The 16,510-nt window shown below is 58.6% G+C and overlaps 1 protein-coding gene across 3 annotated transcripts in view; it reads right to left on the bottom strand.

Moving 5' to 3' along the window:
- Positions 1 to 583: 583 nt before the first annotated feature.
- The window catches only part of FADS2 (fatty acid desaturase 2), a 30,959-nt gene continuing 15,032 nt past the window's right edge, over positions 584 to 16,510 (bottom strand). For 2 of the 3 annotated variants that reach the window (XM_059144185.1, XM_059144203.1), the window contains exons 6-12: positions 9,265 to 9,325; positions 8,820 to 8,896; positions 3,929 to 4,026; positions 3,625 to 3,721; positions 3,280 to 3,359; positions 2,676 to 2,801; positions 584 to 2,319 (exon numbers count right to left, since the gene is read on the bottom strand). In XM_059144185.1, coding sequence (XP_059000168.1) covers positions 2,268 to 2,319; positions 2,676 to 2,801; positions 3,280 to 3,359; positions 3,625 to 3,721; positions 3,929 to 4,026; positions 8,820 to 8,896; positions 9,265 to 9,325 — 591 coding nt within the window. In that variant the 3' untranslated portion in view covers positions 584 to 2,267. The remainder of the gene's footprint in view (positions 2,320 to 2,675; positions 2,802 to 3,279; positions 3,360 to 3,624; positions 3,722 to 3,928; positions 4,027 to 8,819; positions 8,897 to 9,264; positions 9,326 to 16,510) is intronic. The other variant, XM_059144196.1, reaches the window with a different exon arrangement.

The raw sequence follows: 16,510 nt of genomic DNA, 5'->3' as shown, positions 1-16,510 counted from the left end.
CTTCCCAGGCTTGGTGGTAGGACAGACCCAGGACTCTGTCTGCCGCTGCCTGTGAGCTGGTGGGCTGAACTGAGATGGCATGCGCGTCTCCCCAGGGTGTGGGGACCCCAAGACGGAAGCGTAGGTCTCCAGGGCTTTCTAAACTCCCTTCCGAGATTCTCTTTGCTCCCCAGCGCTCTGTCCACTGACCAGAAAATGGGGGAACGGGAGTCTGGCAACAGGCCAGTCAGTTGGCGAGGTTGTGAGCAGACAGCTGCTCCCAGGAGGAACTGGGGACAGAGATGCGGAATGGGGAGGTCAGAAAGGTGGCCTGGGCCAGCTTCTCCTTGCTGCCCTCCAGAGACCTTCCAGGAAACCTCCTTTGGCTCCAGTGGCCACATCTGGAGTTGGGTTTGTGTGTACGCACTTCAGTGGAAGGGGAGAGAAGTTCTCTCCTGAAGGGAGGCAGCAGGGGATGGGGGTAGGGCCACCGCAGTTGGGGAAGGGACAGCAAAAAGCCTGTCTCTACCAGCATGAGTCTTCTCCCTGGTCCCCTGGCTACAAAGCCCCTTCCTTCATCCGCTTAGCATTAACGTGCAGAAAGTGAGAATAAAATTACTTTTATTTCCAAAAAATGTAGGGGTGGGGGAGCGATATGGTAAAAATTAACATCAGTTCCCTATAGATCCATTCTGTGTCCCTGGAAGGACAGCCCCTGGGGCCTGTGTTCGCCACTGGGTCGCCATGGCAACCTGCAGGTCCGTCGCACAAGATGCATCTCCCCCTGGCGGGGGAGCTGGGGGACTACAGCTCTCTCCCATAGGCGCCCCCGCTGAGCTTGTTCTGCTCCCCTCTCCTGAAGCTAAATATTGGTTAGTGGGTTAGATTTCCGAACGCAGCAGCCCGGAGCCCCTCCCTCCCGCTCACTCCCCACCCCCTTGGCTGCCTGGCTTCCGGCCCCAAACTCCTTGTTGCAGTTTTCACTTGACCTTCATCACGTCTCCCTCCCAAACCCCCAGATCTTTAGGGTCACGTCCTCTGGGACTGCCTCCCCCTGGGCCCCTACTGCCTTCTCGACAGCAGCGGCCTCAGCAGCTCCCACAGTTGGGGTCCCTGTGGCCTCCATGAGTGAGCCGGGCTCAGCCCACCACAGGGGCCTAAAGAGGCAGCTGGTAGAAGGTTGTGACAAGGCCCAGCCCTGTTGTCGCAGCTCCCCCCAACCCCGTCAGAATGTCTCTGCAACAAAAGATTAAAAAACCAGAGGACAGGCGAGAGCAGAAGACAGTGTGAGCACGTCCCCACTAGCAGCCCCCGCATGGAGCTGGGCTGTGTGAGGCGCCCTCCGGCAGCTTGAAGGGCTCAAGGCCACTTGGCCAAGCAGCTAGAAACTGGTGGGCACTGCCTGGCAGGTAACAGAGCACCTTGGAGAAAGGTCCGATCGCCCAGCCCGGACAAACAGCTGAAGGGGATGTTGGGGGACGAGGAGACAGGGCTGAGCCGACAGGCCAGCTGATCCTCTGATCTGGCCAAGCCCACTTTCAGGATGGCCCCCTTGGCCCCCGGGTCCCAAGCTGTGGAGCTGGGGAGACGTGGCAGGTGGTGAGATGGAACAGCACAAGCCCCGGGTCAGAGGGCTCCTGCAGGGCAAGGACACTTGCCTGGGCCCCGAGGTCTGAGCTGGCTGCGCTGCGGGCAAAGGGAGCCGGGATCAGGGTCAGGACCCTGGGTATCTGAAGAGAAGGGGCGGCAGCAGGGAGGCCCGGGTCCCAGTGCAGGCCGCGAGGGAGCCGGGGGCACCAGGCGCACACACCCCCTAACACCAGTGACGGGGACGCTGACAGTGGGGCCAGGCCTACAGGCCAGGGAGCCGTGGCGCCCAACGAGGACCCCCACCCGCCACGGTCCTCAGAAGTATCTGAGGGAGACAAGGAGGTGTGAGGCCTAGAGACCAGGCAGCAGGACAGGGGTGTTATAGGCCGTCTCTGTGGACCTCTGGCCTGGCAAAAGTTTGGGGACAGAAGTTGGGGGCCGGGACAGAGCACCTCTCTTGGCTCCTGGGGGTGGGAGGGAGCAGGTGAAGGGCCATCAGAGAGAGGACAGCCCCATGGAGGGTGTCGGAGACAGAAGTGCAGGGAAAGCGGAGGAAAACAGGAGATAGACCAAGATGGGATTCCCGAACCAGCATGTACCCCAGCCTTGTGGAACCCCTCAGAACAAAAGCCCCCCTCCCTGTGGCCAGCACTCCCACCTGCTCCCCCTTCCCCGTGGGCAGCCCCAGGGCTGCTGCTTCATTTGTGGAGGTAGGCGTCCAGCCACAGCTCCCCGGACTTCTTCAGGGACCTGGGAAGAGGAGGGGACCGTCAGGACCCAGGAAGGGGGGCGCTGGGGAGGCCACGCTGGGGGGTGGGCGGTGCTTCTTGGCTCTCAGAGGGACTATAGGGTTGTCTGCTCAGGGCTCCCGGGGGGACAGCCTGAGGGAGGACCAAGGGAGGGTCCCCCTCCAGCCCAGAGCTGAAGCCGGGTCCTTCCTAGTAAGGGAGGAGCCCTGGTGGGGACACTTGGGCCCCAGGGGCTTGCGTCCTCTGGTGGCCATTAGTCTCACCATGGCCAGTCCCAGCTGCGCACCTCTCTGTCTCTTTGCTGAGCCCCAGGGACCTCCAGGGGCTCCAGCAGCCGCAGACGCCTCCCCCCCTTACCTAATGATGTCCTGAAGGGCCCTCAGCAGCGGCTTCTCCTGGTACTTGATGCCATGCTTGGCGCACAGAGACTTCACCAGCGGCGCGACCTTGTGGAAGTTGTGCCGGGGCATGGTGGGGAAGAGGCTGGGGACAGCGGGGACAGAGTGAGGACGTTCCCGCCCCCTACTCACAGCCCGCACAGACAGCAGCAGTCAGGGTGGGGGAGACCCCATCTGCGGCTCTCCTTGTGTGTGTCCCCCCCACTGAGGCTGGTGCACAGGAGGTGGGGAAGAGCCGTGCCTCAGTTTCCTTGTCAATGAAGGGATCGGTCCCCCTGCCCTGCTAGGCTCGAAGGTTCAAGAGACCAGTGGTGAGCTCTCTATGGTTACAAAGCTGGGGCCACATGGGAAGGGTGGCTGTCCCTCGGGTTGGTGAGCCCCTCCCCCCGACCTCAGTGGGTGGGCTGCAGAACCAGGCTCCAGGCCTGATGCGCTCGGGAGGCCTGGCCAGGGTGGGGAGGGAGGTAGCCCCCATGTGCTGCCCACGCCCAGACAGGGCTGGTGACCTCCTCCCTCCTCCAGAGCCACCCACCTTCCCAGCCTGCCCGCCCGCCCGTGCTCACTGGTGCTCGATCTGGAAGTTGAGGTGTCCGCTGAACCAGTCATTGAAAAAGGACTGCTCCACGTTGCAGGTGGCTGCCAGCTGCGGAGGGGAGGGGTGAGAGCCCAGGAGCAGATGGGAGAATGAGCGCTCCATCTCTTTCCCGAGAGGCCCAACCCCTCCCTGTCAAGCTGCCTGGCCGGGAGACCTTGGCCCATCCAGATTCCCCGCTGGTCCCTCCCTGTGGAAGGTTACAGGCAGGGAAGCCCAGCGTGGTCCAGGGCCCACTGAGCAGCCAAGGGCTGGAGGTGTGGAGACGGACCCACAGGCTCCACGGGGCCCCAGTGTGAGCTCCGGCTGCCCTCACCTGGTTGCTGAACCAGTCACGGTAGGGCTCGTGGTCAATCTCCATGACGATGTGGTTCATCTGCGTGACCCACACAAACCAGTGGCTTTCCAGGAACCTGGAAGACAACACAGCTCAGCACGGGAGCCACGGGAGTGGCCACGGAGTCCGGCCAGGTGGGAACAGACCTTCTCCCCTAGCCCCAGCAGCCCGGCAGGTGCACCAAGAGGCCAGGCCGGGAGGCCCAGGGCAGGAAGCAGGGAGCTCGGAGCCCTTCCCCAGGGGTCCCTGTGTCAAAGCCCTGTCAAGGCCAAGCAGCAGGTACCTGATGAAGTTGAGGAAGATGACAGTCCCCAGGATACCATAGAAAGGGATGTAGGTGATGAAGAACCGAGCATAGTAGCTTAAGGCCCAGGCCAAGTCCTGCAGAGAGAATGGAATTTGATCCGGGGCCGCTACCCACCTGGCTCCGCGTCCTGACCACCCATGTGCACACAGCCCCTCACAAGCCCCTCAAGGCGAAAGTGTCCAAGAACCCCCAGTGGGCCTCGAGGAAGCTGGGCACCAGGTCCACGGAGCATGTGACGCTTGCTTGCACAGGGCTGGTGACTGTCTTTGCTTCTGGGGAAATGCTGAGTGTCTGAGCAGCAGGAGGGCACTGGGACTTTGCTTCAGGGAAACGGCAGGGACCAGGTTGTCAGCCAGGAGCAGCCCTTTCGTGGTCCCAGGGATTCTGAAGGTACATAGACTGCCCCACCCCCACCACTTAGCCCCTGCCCTTCGCTGTCTTCTAACCCATCAACACCTGGGAATCTCCTTCTTAGCAGGGCAAAGGCCAGCGCCACTGCCCAGCCTCTCCATAAGGGCCCCCCAGCCATCTCTGACATGCTGGTCCCCCTCCCATGCCCAGTTCTCCTCCTGTCCCGTCTCCCTTCCTGCCCCTCTCTGGGGTGGCCATGGGATCCTGAACTTACAGGTCTTCCCTCACCTGGGTGAGCGCTTCCCTCAGATGCCCTGCCGCCCGCCCCTCCACAGCAACCCCACGGGCAGGCGCCCTGAGGAGGGGGTCCCTATCTCCTCTCTGCATCCCAAGTCTGAGTGCCTCCACGGGGCCATAGCCAGAGTCCCCATGGGTCTCCCGCTCGCCCTCGGCTACCATGGCAACCAGAGCCGCCTCCTTAGCCCCAAGCAGAACCCGCCTTTCCCACAGAGCTCGGTGGGATCCGGAACGGCTCTCTCTTGAGCCACCCTGACCCAGCTTATTTCTGCCTCAGGGCCTTTGCATGGTTTCCTCTCCCCCATGACTTTTCCTCCCCAGAGTCCCAGCAGGGTAGTGATCCGAGCACAGGCCCCGGGTCAGGCTGCCGGTGTGAGTACTCAGCTGGGCCTCTGTGCCTAACGTGGACCGTGACACCGCCATCCTCAAAGCCCCCACCCACCTCCTTCCCCACTAGAGGATACTGGATGAAATCCCACCCTCAAATGCCAACCCACACACCCTATGCGGACAGCCTCTGGACCCACGTGCACCCGGCCTCACTTCCACCTGGGCTTCCTGTCCCCCCCCCCCCCAGCCCCCCTTCTGCTTGACAAACTTATCCTCAAGTCTATGTGCAGTCAAGCTCCACGAATCCCGTGCATGCCTCCTCTCTACCCGCGGGCAGAGCTGGGTGCTAGGAGCCAAAGCAGCTCCTTCGGAAGCCTGGTGTGTGGAAGGACAGGCTTATACAGAGATCCCTTCAATATCATACGGAAGGGGACAGCAGCAAGGGGAGCACGTGAGTGGTCCTGATGTGATGTTCGGATTTAGGAAAGGCCCTCGTTGGGAGGTGGTGCCTGAGCTGGGCTGGGCTACGTCAGAGGTCAAGACCGTGTGACACATTTGCAGAATGACGGTATGGACAAAAAGCCCAGATAGGCAAGACTGCGGTGCGATGAGCAGAGGCGCACGGGCAGGGGGCTGGGCATACGTGCAGATCCTGTGTCCCATGTGCTCGCCAGGGGCAGGGGGATTCGGCCAGGCCGTGTCTGCCTCAGGATGCTGACCGCTACCTCTCAGCCAACGGAAAACCGCCGCAAGCAGTCACATTCAAATCTTAAAATAGAGCTCTGCCAACTGGAGATGGAGGGATTAGGTTATTCCGGTAGCCCAGACACGAAATGATGGAGACTGAGAGCAGGGCCCACAGCTCTGAGGAGGTGATAGAGATTCCAGAACAATCTAGGAGGCCGGGGCAGTTGCATTTGGGGACAGCTTAGTCATGAGGAATCCATGCTCGTCCCCTCATGGGTGCTATCAGCTGAGAAGGCGGTCCAGGGGAAGGGAGAGTCTGGAGGTTTGGCAGTAGGCCCCGGGGCATGACCTGGGATCCAGCGAGGGCTCTCTAAGGGGGCAGGAGAAGCAAGTGTGACAGGTTTGCTCCTACTGTCCACCACATTCCCCTTCGTTTCATTTGTGTGTGCAACTAGTGCGGCAGAAGGAACTGTATATCCACGGGGGAAGATGCTTATTTCTTCTCGTGCAGGACCCATGACCACGGGACCACGGGCTGCAGGGGTAGGGTGTGAAGCAATATGGGGGAACAGAGAGGTGGAGGAGAACCAGCAGAGATAGGATCTGGAGGCTGACAGGGAGAGTTTCAGGAGAGAGAGGTCGTGGTGTCAGACACAGAGACCCTCCAGGGAGGGAGGCTGGGTAGTATATCCAGGATGTGGCCACCACCCAGCACTGCCAGGATGGTAAACACCACTGTCCTTGAGGTTCTCAGAGTGCATCAGCCCCTGTACTCCCCATACCTAGCATCTGGGCCTGGAACAGCCCTCACCGTTGGGGGTTGTGCCGTGCCTGACCCGATACTCGGCAGGATCCCCGGCTAGGTGCCCCCTAGATGCCCGATTGCCAGGAGCGCTCCATCTCCCCTGTGTTGTGACCATCAAACAGGTCTCTAGGTGTTGCCGGCTGGCCCAAGAGAGTTGTTCCCGTTGAGGACTATGGCCCCAAGCCAGGGCTGCACTTGGCACCTAAGCTCTCTGTTACCTTAAATCAGAAAAGCCGGGGGGCGCCTGGGTGGCTCAGTCATTAAGCCTTCAGCTCAGGTCAGGATCTCAGGATCTTGGGATGGAGCCCCCACATCGGGCTCCCTGCTCAGCGGGGAGCCTGCTTCTCCCTCTCCCACTCTCCCTGCTTATGTTCCCTCTCTCGCTGTCTCTCTCTCTGTCAAATAAATAAAATCTTAAAAACAAACAAACAAACAAAAACGAAAGAAGAGCCCACCGCCGGACCCAACTCTGCCCCACGCAGTCTTGGACGCCTGGGGTGGTGGCACCGGAACTTATCTGCTCTGAATCCCCAGTCCCGCGCACGGACTGCAGTCCGCTATTTTGGAGAAGGAGCACAAGGCTGGAGGCTCGTCCCTCCCACCCGGCCAGAGACCTGCTCCCCAGCAGGGGCAAAAGCAGGGCTGCCCTGTCTCCCCACCACCGAGTTGGGGCCCTATCAAATCTCCCTGAGTCGGCCACCCGATCCCAGGCAGGCACGCAGTCTTCTCTCCTTCCCTGCGCTGTCCTTAGTGAGTGCTTTGTCCCTTGGGGAATAAGCACAGCTTTAAAAAAGAAAAAAAAAAAAAAAGGTATATATTCAGGCAGGAGTCACCTGCCACAAAAGCTGATGGAAATCCGCCCAGCAGTGGATTTCCACGAAACCCCACCCGGCCAGGGTCAAGCTCCTCTTCAGCTGTGTGGCTCCTTCCAGGGCCCGGGGAGCCCCATGGGAACAGCAGTTACCATAGGTGAGAGATCTGGGTTCAAATTCCCATGGCACAGCTGACACAGAAACTCCATCTCTGCGGCCCATGTCATTGTGCTCTTAAGCCAGGGTCAAAAGTCATAACGTGGGGGGCCATGCTGGGACACAGGAAGTACAGAAGAAACGCTCACTTCTGGAAAAATATCGTGTCCTAGCAGTGGGTGGTACAGGTTCTACCAATACAGGGCTGGTGGAGACTTCTAGAACACCAGCGGAATCACCAGGTGTGGCCCCTTTGCCCACAGTTCCAACGAGACAGGACAAAGCAAAGTACTTGGAAGCCCTGCAGACGCTCCAGAAACACGAGGGAGGTTGGTGTTATTCGAGAGAGGTTGGTAGCTGAAGTGGGGGGACAATATGGGACACGGCCTAGGTCCTAGCACTCGACCCTGGTGTCACCCTGGGTAAGTCCCAAGCTCTCAGAGTCTCAATATTTTCATTGATGAAACTGGATTAAAAAAAAAAACAACCCGCAATACCTAAGGGACCCTCCACTGAGTGTCCCCACAAAACCCATTCTCCCACAAGCAGGCTCCGCCCATGGCTGACTGCTCCATCCAGGTCATTCCGTCCACCTTTTATGCCGAATCCCGCTCGTGCACACGTGATGCCAAGGACGGGGACGTGCCCCTTTGCACTCGCTCTCTGGACACAGAATCTGGTGACTCCAAGCCTGGTGTTACAGGTTGGATTGTGTCCCCTAAAATGCACATGTTGAAGCCCTAATCCCAAGGCCTCGAGTGACCTTATTTGGAGACAGGGTCATGGCCGATGTAATTCACTAAGCTGCAGCCCTAGTCTACTGCGACCGGCGTTCTTAAGAAAAGGGACCCCGGACGCAGACACAGATGCTCATGGGGACAGTGACGCCGAGACACAGGCAGAAGACCCAGCCGCCCAGCAGCCGAGAACTCTAGCCTGGCCCTGGTCCTCCTTAACCACCCTCAGAAGGACCCGCGCCGACAGCACCTCGTCTGGGACTTCTGGCCTCCATAGTTGTGAGCACTGCGGTGGGACAGGGAGGCCTTGGTGGGCAGCTTGAGCAAACAAACCCCCCTATCAGCCCAGTGACTGCTCAGCTGCCCTCCCTTGAGCATGTGGAGCGTGGTGGTCCCGGCCCATGGGCTCTCGGGGCCGCACAGGACACGGGTTCGTGGGAGACAATGGCTGGAGTGGCGGACAGATGGGCCCAGCTCTCTGAGGGAGCTCGGCCCCACGGCCCCACTGGCCCCACGGTGTGTGGGTAGCGGGGGAACATGGAGGGCTGTGGCCTCCCTGGCTCCTGGCCACGTGGCCCAGAGCATGTTCCCTTACTGAGAGTGATGCAGGGCCCAGGGGGAACCGAGCCGATCCCCAGGCCCACCTGCCCCTGTCCCCCCACAGCCCGGCCCAGCCGTACCCCCTGACTCACCACCCAGTCGTGGCGTACGATCATGGTCATCATGATCTGGTACTGGAAGTACACGGGGATGAGCAGCGGCGGCCCGACTGTGGGGAGAGCAGAGGCGCTTACACATGCCCTGATCTGTCCTGCCCCGCCACGCCGGACCAGTCAGTCAGGGGGAGCCCGGTGAGCACGGAACGGGGGCTGGGAGCACACACACCCCTCCCCCAACCAGCGCCCCTCCCCCACCCCTCTCCGCAACGGCGGGGGGTGGGGGGGGGGCTTGAGTGTGGGACCCTGTGCCTCTGGGTCCCATCTACACCACAGGCCAGGAGCAGTTCTCGGGGAGGGGCGGCCCTTCGTGCTCGAACAGGCTTAGGGGCGATTCCTGGGTCTGAAGGGGCAGCAGGTGGTTGTCGGGAAGGCAGATGGCCGTTGTGGAGTGCGGTTCGAGGGGGCCCCCAGCACTCACTCAGGAAGAAGTACTCATGCTGGTGATTGTAAGGCAGGTATTTGAGTTTCTTCTTGCCATACTGAGGAAAGAGAAGAGATGGTGAGCACCCAGCCCCCGTCAGGCCCCGGGCACCGGCCCCCCTGCCCGCCCCAACCCCCGTCAGGCCCCAGCCACCGGCCCCCCTGCCCGCCCCAACCTGCTCTGCCGTCTCAGCTCCTGTCCCGTCAGTCTGCACCCTGGGCCCCCAGGCTGGGCCGCTCCGGCCCTCTGGCTCCCGGCTGCTCCGGCCAGCAGTGGCCACCCTTTCCTCGGCCCCAGCTCCCGGCCTCCTCCGCCAGCCCACAAGGCTGGGGCTCAGGGTCAAATCACGGCTCAAAGCCACATGAGAAATGCACCCAGCTGGGATCTGAGCCCAAGAAAGCTGACTCAGAGCCCCCATGACAGGCGCTAATAAATAAATGTTTGGGCGGCGAAGGCACAAATGAACAGCTCATACGGGGCCCCACCAGGCCCCACCGAGGGAACTCCTTGGCTCTAGTCTCCAGCCCTTTGAGAGTGAGAGAAGCCCCCGGAGCACGCTGGGGAGCCCCCCGGGGACGGCAGCAGCCCGGGAGAACGCAGATAAGGGCCCCGGGAGTTGTTATCAGTCACCGGGCTGGGAGCATTTTTCCCCATAGGGCCTCCAGCAATTTTCCAAAGCTAATCACTTCTCTCAGGCAGGGGACTCTCAGTCGAGGGTGCTGACAGGCTGGGGACCCACCCTGGGGACCCTGATGCCCAGACGGTCAGAGCAAGGAGGGCCACGCTGGGGGCTGGGGGTCCTCACTGCCCAAAGCCGCTCAGGCCATGCTGAGCACAGGCTTGTAGGGGATCCCCTGCCCCACGGGGTCCCTGGAGCCCTTGAGTGCTAGGGTCCAGCCCTCTGCAGACCAGCCCACCTCGCTCCTTAGGGACTGAGACCATAAGATGTTGCTCAAAGAGTGGCCCCTGTTCTTGCTTTTGGTGCCAAGATCTGCCAAGATCAGCTGTAAGATCACGGAGCCCCCGCACCCCCACCCCATCTGGCACCCAAATCACTGGTGGTTTAGAGGAGCCGATGAGAACACATGCATGAGCACCAGGGGCTGGCCCCTGGGACACGGCCCCTCCCTTGCTATTCCCCAGATCCAGCCGTTTGCGGGGGCTCATTCCTACGTATTGTACTCAGGGAGATGGAAGCATGGATGGAGAGACCCCGGATGTTGGCTAAGACGATGCCCCTGTCTGCAGGTGAGAGCAAAGAGGGAAATGACTGTTAAAATCACAGGGGGTGCCCCCGACACCTGACAGGAGGAGCCCTGGCGGGGAGGGACCTCTTAGCACCAGCGGCCACAGTGATGGCCCGTCAGGCTGAAGTGCCACTAGAACTGACCCCTTTGTCCCGTGCGGTCTCCTGTGCCTTGGCAGGGGTCTCACTCATCCCTGGAAAGTGTGGCCATTGGCACAAGGACGATCACTAAGGCCGGGCCCGAGGCTGGCCTTGGAAGATTTCTCAGAAGAGGGAGTGGAGGGGCATCCCTCCACCCCCAGTGGCCCGTCAGGTGGGGAACACTGTGGTCTGGGGTTCCAGGGAGCACGCGGTCTACAGACCAGGCCCCTGGATCCTGCCCTAACCTCCTCTCAGAAGCCAGGAAACAGACCCGCAGGCCCAGCCTCTGTCTGCAGGCTTCTCGGCCCAAACAGGAGCCCTCCCTGCCCCAGCTCTGCCCACGGGTCACCCCAGGAGGTGGCCCGAGGCCCCAAGGACCCTCTCGGGTTGGTTAGACTCTTGGGAAGAGAACACTAAGGGCGGCCCAGGCAGGTGGGCAGACCAGAGAGTCCCCGTAGAAGGACTCGGAGGTGCCTAGGCTGCTGGGGTTGGGCGGGGGGTACCAGGGAATTCATCTGAAGTTGTTTCCGTAGTAGGTACACCGCCCCCACTGATTTATGGTGACCCCTGGAGAGCGACAGATCACATACGCTGATGCTTGCCTGGCTGCCCCTGGCCTGTGGGCACACCCATGTGGCCCCTCTGTGTTGCAGATGGTCCTGCAGGAGCTACCGGGTCCTCAGGCCTCTCTGTTGGACCCTGGCCGTTCCCAGGCTCCGGGAGGCAGGGCCTCGGGCCTCAGACACAGTTCAGTACTTGGGCAAAAGGCTTCACACACATGCCGCCCTCCTCTGCCCCGCCATGAGCTGTGGGTCCTAAGGGGTCTGATGGGCACTTCCCAGGGCCACTGGGGGATCAGCCGATGAGGTGGACGTCACAGTCCTTCGAGGACAGAACGGTGAGCCGCGGTCACAGAGACACACACAGAGACACACACACAGAGACACACCACACACAGGCCGTGTGTGGTGACACACTAGACCATCACTGCATGTCTGTTCCCTTCTCAGTGACTTCAGGTGGGGCTGCAGACTGCAAGGCCACCTGTCGGGGTCTGGCTGGCCCACAGCACCAGTTTGTGGCTAACTTGCTGGCTTGGTTCTCTGCCAACATCTAGCCACGTAAGTCACGGGTGCAGGGAGGGGTGGAAGAGGGGTCTAGAACGTACTGAGCTGGGGGTAGGGTTCCCGGCATCTCAAGTCATTGGAAAGCCAGAGTGACCCAACAAGCCCATTCCCTAGGGTCCAGCAGGTGGTGGCCCCGGGCAGGTTCCTGCAGGACCCAGAAGCCCCGGCTTGGAGCTTGGGTGGTGGTGCTGCCTTTTCCCACTGGAACCTCCAGCAAGTTAGCTCACATCTCTCGGCCTTGGGTCTTCCATCTCTAAAATGGGCGTGTTGGTAGCCCCTCGTCCATGGTTAAGCAAAGGTGACGTGACATCCCACGTGCCAGGCCTGGCACAGTCCTGGGTGTGCGGACTTTGAGTCAGAGTCTGCCCTCCTCTCCGCACCTCCTCTGTCTCCCGAGAAAGCTCGGGTGGCAGGTCAGGTGGCAGGGCTGTCCTAGGCGAGACTCGGGGAAGACAGAGCGTGCTTTCACTCAGACAGGGTGGCTCGTCGTGGTCGAGACCGACGGCTCCCTTTGACGCATTCTCAGGCAGAGGCTCACAGGGGAGGCAAACCGGGGCCACGGGAGGGGGCACCCTGCCAGCCCTGGTGGCCCCGGTTTCCCAGAGGTCCCCCCCCCCCTGCCCAGGCTGGGCTGGCCCTCTTGGGCCCTGCCTCTCCACAGACCCCGGTCTGGGCTGGGATCGCAGCTGGAGTGCACGCCAAGGGCATGTGCCGGGGACTTTCCAGCTTTGGAACAAAATGTCTGAGGAGTGACAAGGGCCTTCCTTGTCCCTTCAAGGTTGGGGGAGGGGAGCTGTCACCAAGCCCAGTCCCTGCCTCTGGGAACCTGCAAACTCACAGAGAGAAATGAGCTACGTGGCCAGGCTGGGCATGCACAGAATGACAAGGCCCCCGGCCCATGGGAGGGGGACCCTGGTTGTTCTAAGGGAGGACTGGTCCCCTTGGCCAGCTCACAAAGGTCTGCCTGAAGCAGGCAGCTGGGAGGGTTGGCTGCAGACAGGCGGTGGGGCAGAGAGAGCGTCCCACATGGGTGGAAAGGTAGGATCTGGGGTGGGGAGGCACAGACACTTAGGTTCCGAAAGCCGGCCTCAGTGCCACAAGGATAATGGCATCTCTGTTTTCCTCTGGGCTGTGACAGGTAGATAAAAGGAGGGGCGAAGCCTGCCACTGACTTCACCTCTGTTTAAGACTGTTCTGGAAGCTCCAGAAATAAAAGGATGGAGCTATGAGAAAGAGCACCTTCTCGTTATTTTCAAGGATGTAACTGTCTACCCAGGAAACCCCAAAGAATCAACTGAAAGACAACTAGAGTCCCAGAGAGGCCCGAGTGGACACCAGCTGGGCAGAAGAGAACCATCCAGAATCAACAGCTTCCCGAAACACTGGAGACACACCGATCCCCATAACCAAAGCAGGATCGACCCAGGACTGAACTGGAAAGAAACACCCACGAGATGCATAAAGAAAAGTATAAAACTCTTCTAAGAGAAGGAAAAAGAGGCTTAAGGAACAGGCCTTACTGACAGAGCGTGAGGACGGCGACTCTTGCTAGGAGGGCTGCCGGCCGGGGTGGATGGAGGGCTGCCCGAGGCTCGCAGACGGCACCCCTGTGTGAGGCTGACCGCCCAGCCTAGGCACGAGGCTCAGGGGGTGCCCCCAGCATGGGTGGGGCCGTGCACCCTGACAGGGGTGCTGGGGAACTTGGCTGACTCCAGAAACGTGAGAGGCGGACACCAACCTACCCAGGGCCCTTCTGGCCAAAGTTAGTTCAAAAGCAAAGCTGCAAAACACTGAAAATAATACATATGAACAACTTTCTTGGGGCCCCTGTCTGGCTCCGTCGGTAGAGCGTGGAACTCTTGATCTCGAGGTTGTGAGTTCGAGCCCCACAGTGGGTGGAGAAACTACTTAAAAATAAAATCTAAAAAAAAAAAAACCAAAAACTTTCTAAGCATGAAAGAAATGAAAGGAATCAGCAGGTGGCAAAAAAAAAAATCAAAAAACAAAAAAACAAAGTGAATACCTCTTGTTACATAAAACAAACAAAATCCTCCCAGAAGTCATAAATGAGACCAAAAGGCAGAGAACTCACAAGGAAAGGGGCTTCAGTGCTGAGATTGCGCTACTTAATTTCTCCCTAGCCCTTTGGAGCTGGTTTGTTTACCTGGGCTTGGAGATAAGAGGCCTGACCTCCTTGCTCTGGAGGCCAGAGGCTTGCTCAACAGGCCCAAAGTCTGGTGATGTGGGGCCGGGTGGGTGGCCCTGCTGTGGTGTTCCAAATGGGCCTGGCAAAAGACAAGGCCATTGGACCCACTGCTGGCAAGGCGGGAGCACGCCCTTGGGGACACTGCTCGACCAGAAACAAAGCAAATAATCTGGCCTTTTCCCTCACACGTGTGTAAGAGGAGAGGATGTCCATGGGGTACTGTGGTCCTAGCTGTGGTCTTTCAAATGCTACTAACAATGGGATGACCAGATTTCCGAAATCTCGCACCCAGCACCAGCCTCAAAGCTAACGTTCAAGAGGTGTCTGGGGGGGAGGTGTTGGAAGAAGGCTTCACAGCCCGTATCGAAAAGAGGAGAGCCCTCCTGCCAGCAGAGCTTGTGAGACTAGGTTTCTGTTGCTAGGGACGCAGACGACATCTGGCAGAGGACAGCCACCAGCTCTCCAACTTGGAGCCTCACACAGAAAGGGAAGCCTTGTCTTCGCTCATCAGAAGGCCCCCAGTTAATTAGCTGCATTATCTGGACACCACTAACCCAGGCTAGCGAGCCGCTTGCTAGAAGGAGGAGGCAAACAGCACGTACTTTGGAAGAGAATATAATCCCTGCCTGGTCAGCGAGACTGCCGGCTTCCCAAGCACGGCGTGTTGGCTAATTTCCTCTACGATCGACAATGTCGCAGAAAACCCACATTTTGACTCAGATATTCTCTTGGATGGAACTGAGATGGGAAAGGCAAGATGCAAGCCAGAACTGGAAGAACAGGCCCTCCCCTAGCCTCGTTCCAAGCCTCGGATGCCAACAGTGTCGGGAATACAGCACAGGTGGGAATCCGAGGCCCTGCTCCTGCCTCAATGGGCCTCGTCTGACAGGGGCTTACTGAGCCCCTCCGGAGCCCCTCCTCTGTTCCCGGCACTAGGATGACTAAGAGCTGCATAAAAGCAGCAGGATCTTCTAAACTTGGGCTTACTTCATCACCAGACTTCCCAAAAGCAAAGTACAGGTAGATTTTTTGGTAAATTAAACCCTAACATAGGGGCTGTTCCAAAGGGGCTCTATTTTCAAAAAAAAAAGAAAAAGAAAAAAAGAAATGCGTTTAAATGAGGGCATTCTTTAAATGAATTGTGGGGTGCTTTGATTAAAAAGAAACAGAATTAGCAACAGGTTTCCTATCTTACAAAATAACATGGGTTAGATCATGGTTTAGAAATACACTGGACCACCAGACAGACCCAGGCAAAGACCAACGCAGTTGGACTCCCAAAAGAGGTCCGGGTCTGGTAAGGTGGCAAGTTACAGAACAGAATGTCTAAGTTTTAATTTTTTTCTTTTTTTAAAAATGTTATTTATTTATTTGACAGAGAGCAAGAGATCACAAGTAGGCAGAGAGGCAGGCAGAGAGACAGGCTCCTTGCTGAGCAGAGGGCCTGACACAGGGCTCGATCCCAGGATCCTGAGATCATAACCTGAGCCAAAGGCAGAGGCTTTAACCCACTGAGCCATCCAGGTGCCCTGAATTTTAGTTTTTAAAATGCATATGTGCTGGGGTTCCTGGGTGGCTCATGTGGTTAAGCGTCTGTCTTCGGCTCAGGTCATGATCCCAGTGTCCTGGGATCGAGCCCCGTGTCTGGCTCCCTGCTTGGCAGGGAGTCTGTCTCTCCCTCTCCCTCTGACCGACCCCTTGATTGCACACGCACACGCACTCTCCCTCTCAAATAAATAAAATCTTTAAAAAATAAATAAAAACAAAATGAATGTGTACATAAAAGCAACCTTGAAGGATTTATGTCCTGCGGGCTATCCTCAGGGGAATGGGATTTGGGGCCAAGGGGGAGGATGGAGGGAATAGCAGATTCACTTCGTAATTGTGTATACTTCTCTGATATTTAAATGTGTGTCACAGGTAAGTTCTCTATTTATAATAAAAATTGGGAGCGCCTGGGTGGCTCAGTGTCCTGGATTGAGCTCCGCATCGGGCTCTCTGTTCAGCGGGGAGCCTGTTTTCCCCCATCTCTCTGCCTACTTGTGATCTCTCTCTCTCTCTGTCAAATAAATAAAAAAATCTTTAAAAAATTTATAAAAAAAAATTGAGCTAACATAAAAATAAGACCGTGTCCTACAGGGGAAGTAAACGACCTCACTGTCAGATCGGGGCCTCGCCCTAGGCTGGCTACTGAACCATAGGATTCTGAACCATCCCCCCCCTTCCGCAGAGACTCCCTTTGTCACGTCCAGGGAAGCAGGTTGGACCAGTCCAAGCTAGGTCCCTCTTGCCATCGAGGACTGTGACTCTTTCAGCAAGGTTTCCTTGAGCTGGTTTTGGGGACCACGTTCAAGGCTTGGACCTGTGCCTGCCTGCCTGCTGACCCGGGACGAGAGCTCCCTGGCCCCCAGGAAGAAACCAGCTAGGAAGTGTTCTTCCCCAGCCCACGGGAAGAAGAAAGGCACCTAAGGCTCATTATTTATGCATAAGGTCATTCCATCGAAATTCCAGCTTGAATCATCC

The sequence above is a fragment of the Mustela lutreola genome, chromosome 1 (assembly GCF_030435805.1).
Source record: "Mustela lutreola isolate mMusLut2 chromosome 1, mMusLut2.pri, whole genome shotgun sequence".
Taxonomy (NCBI): domain Eukaryota; kingdom Metazoa; phylum Chordata; class Mammalia; order Carnivora; family Mustelidae; genus Mustela; species Mustela lutreola.
This window is presented reverse-complemented; position numbering and strand designations above follow the sequence as displayed.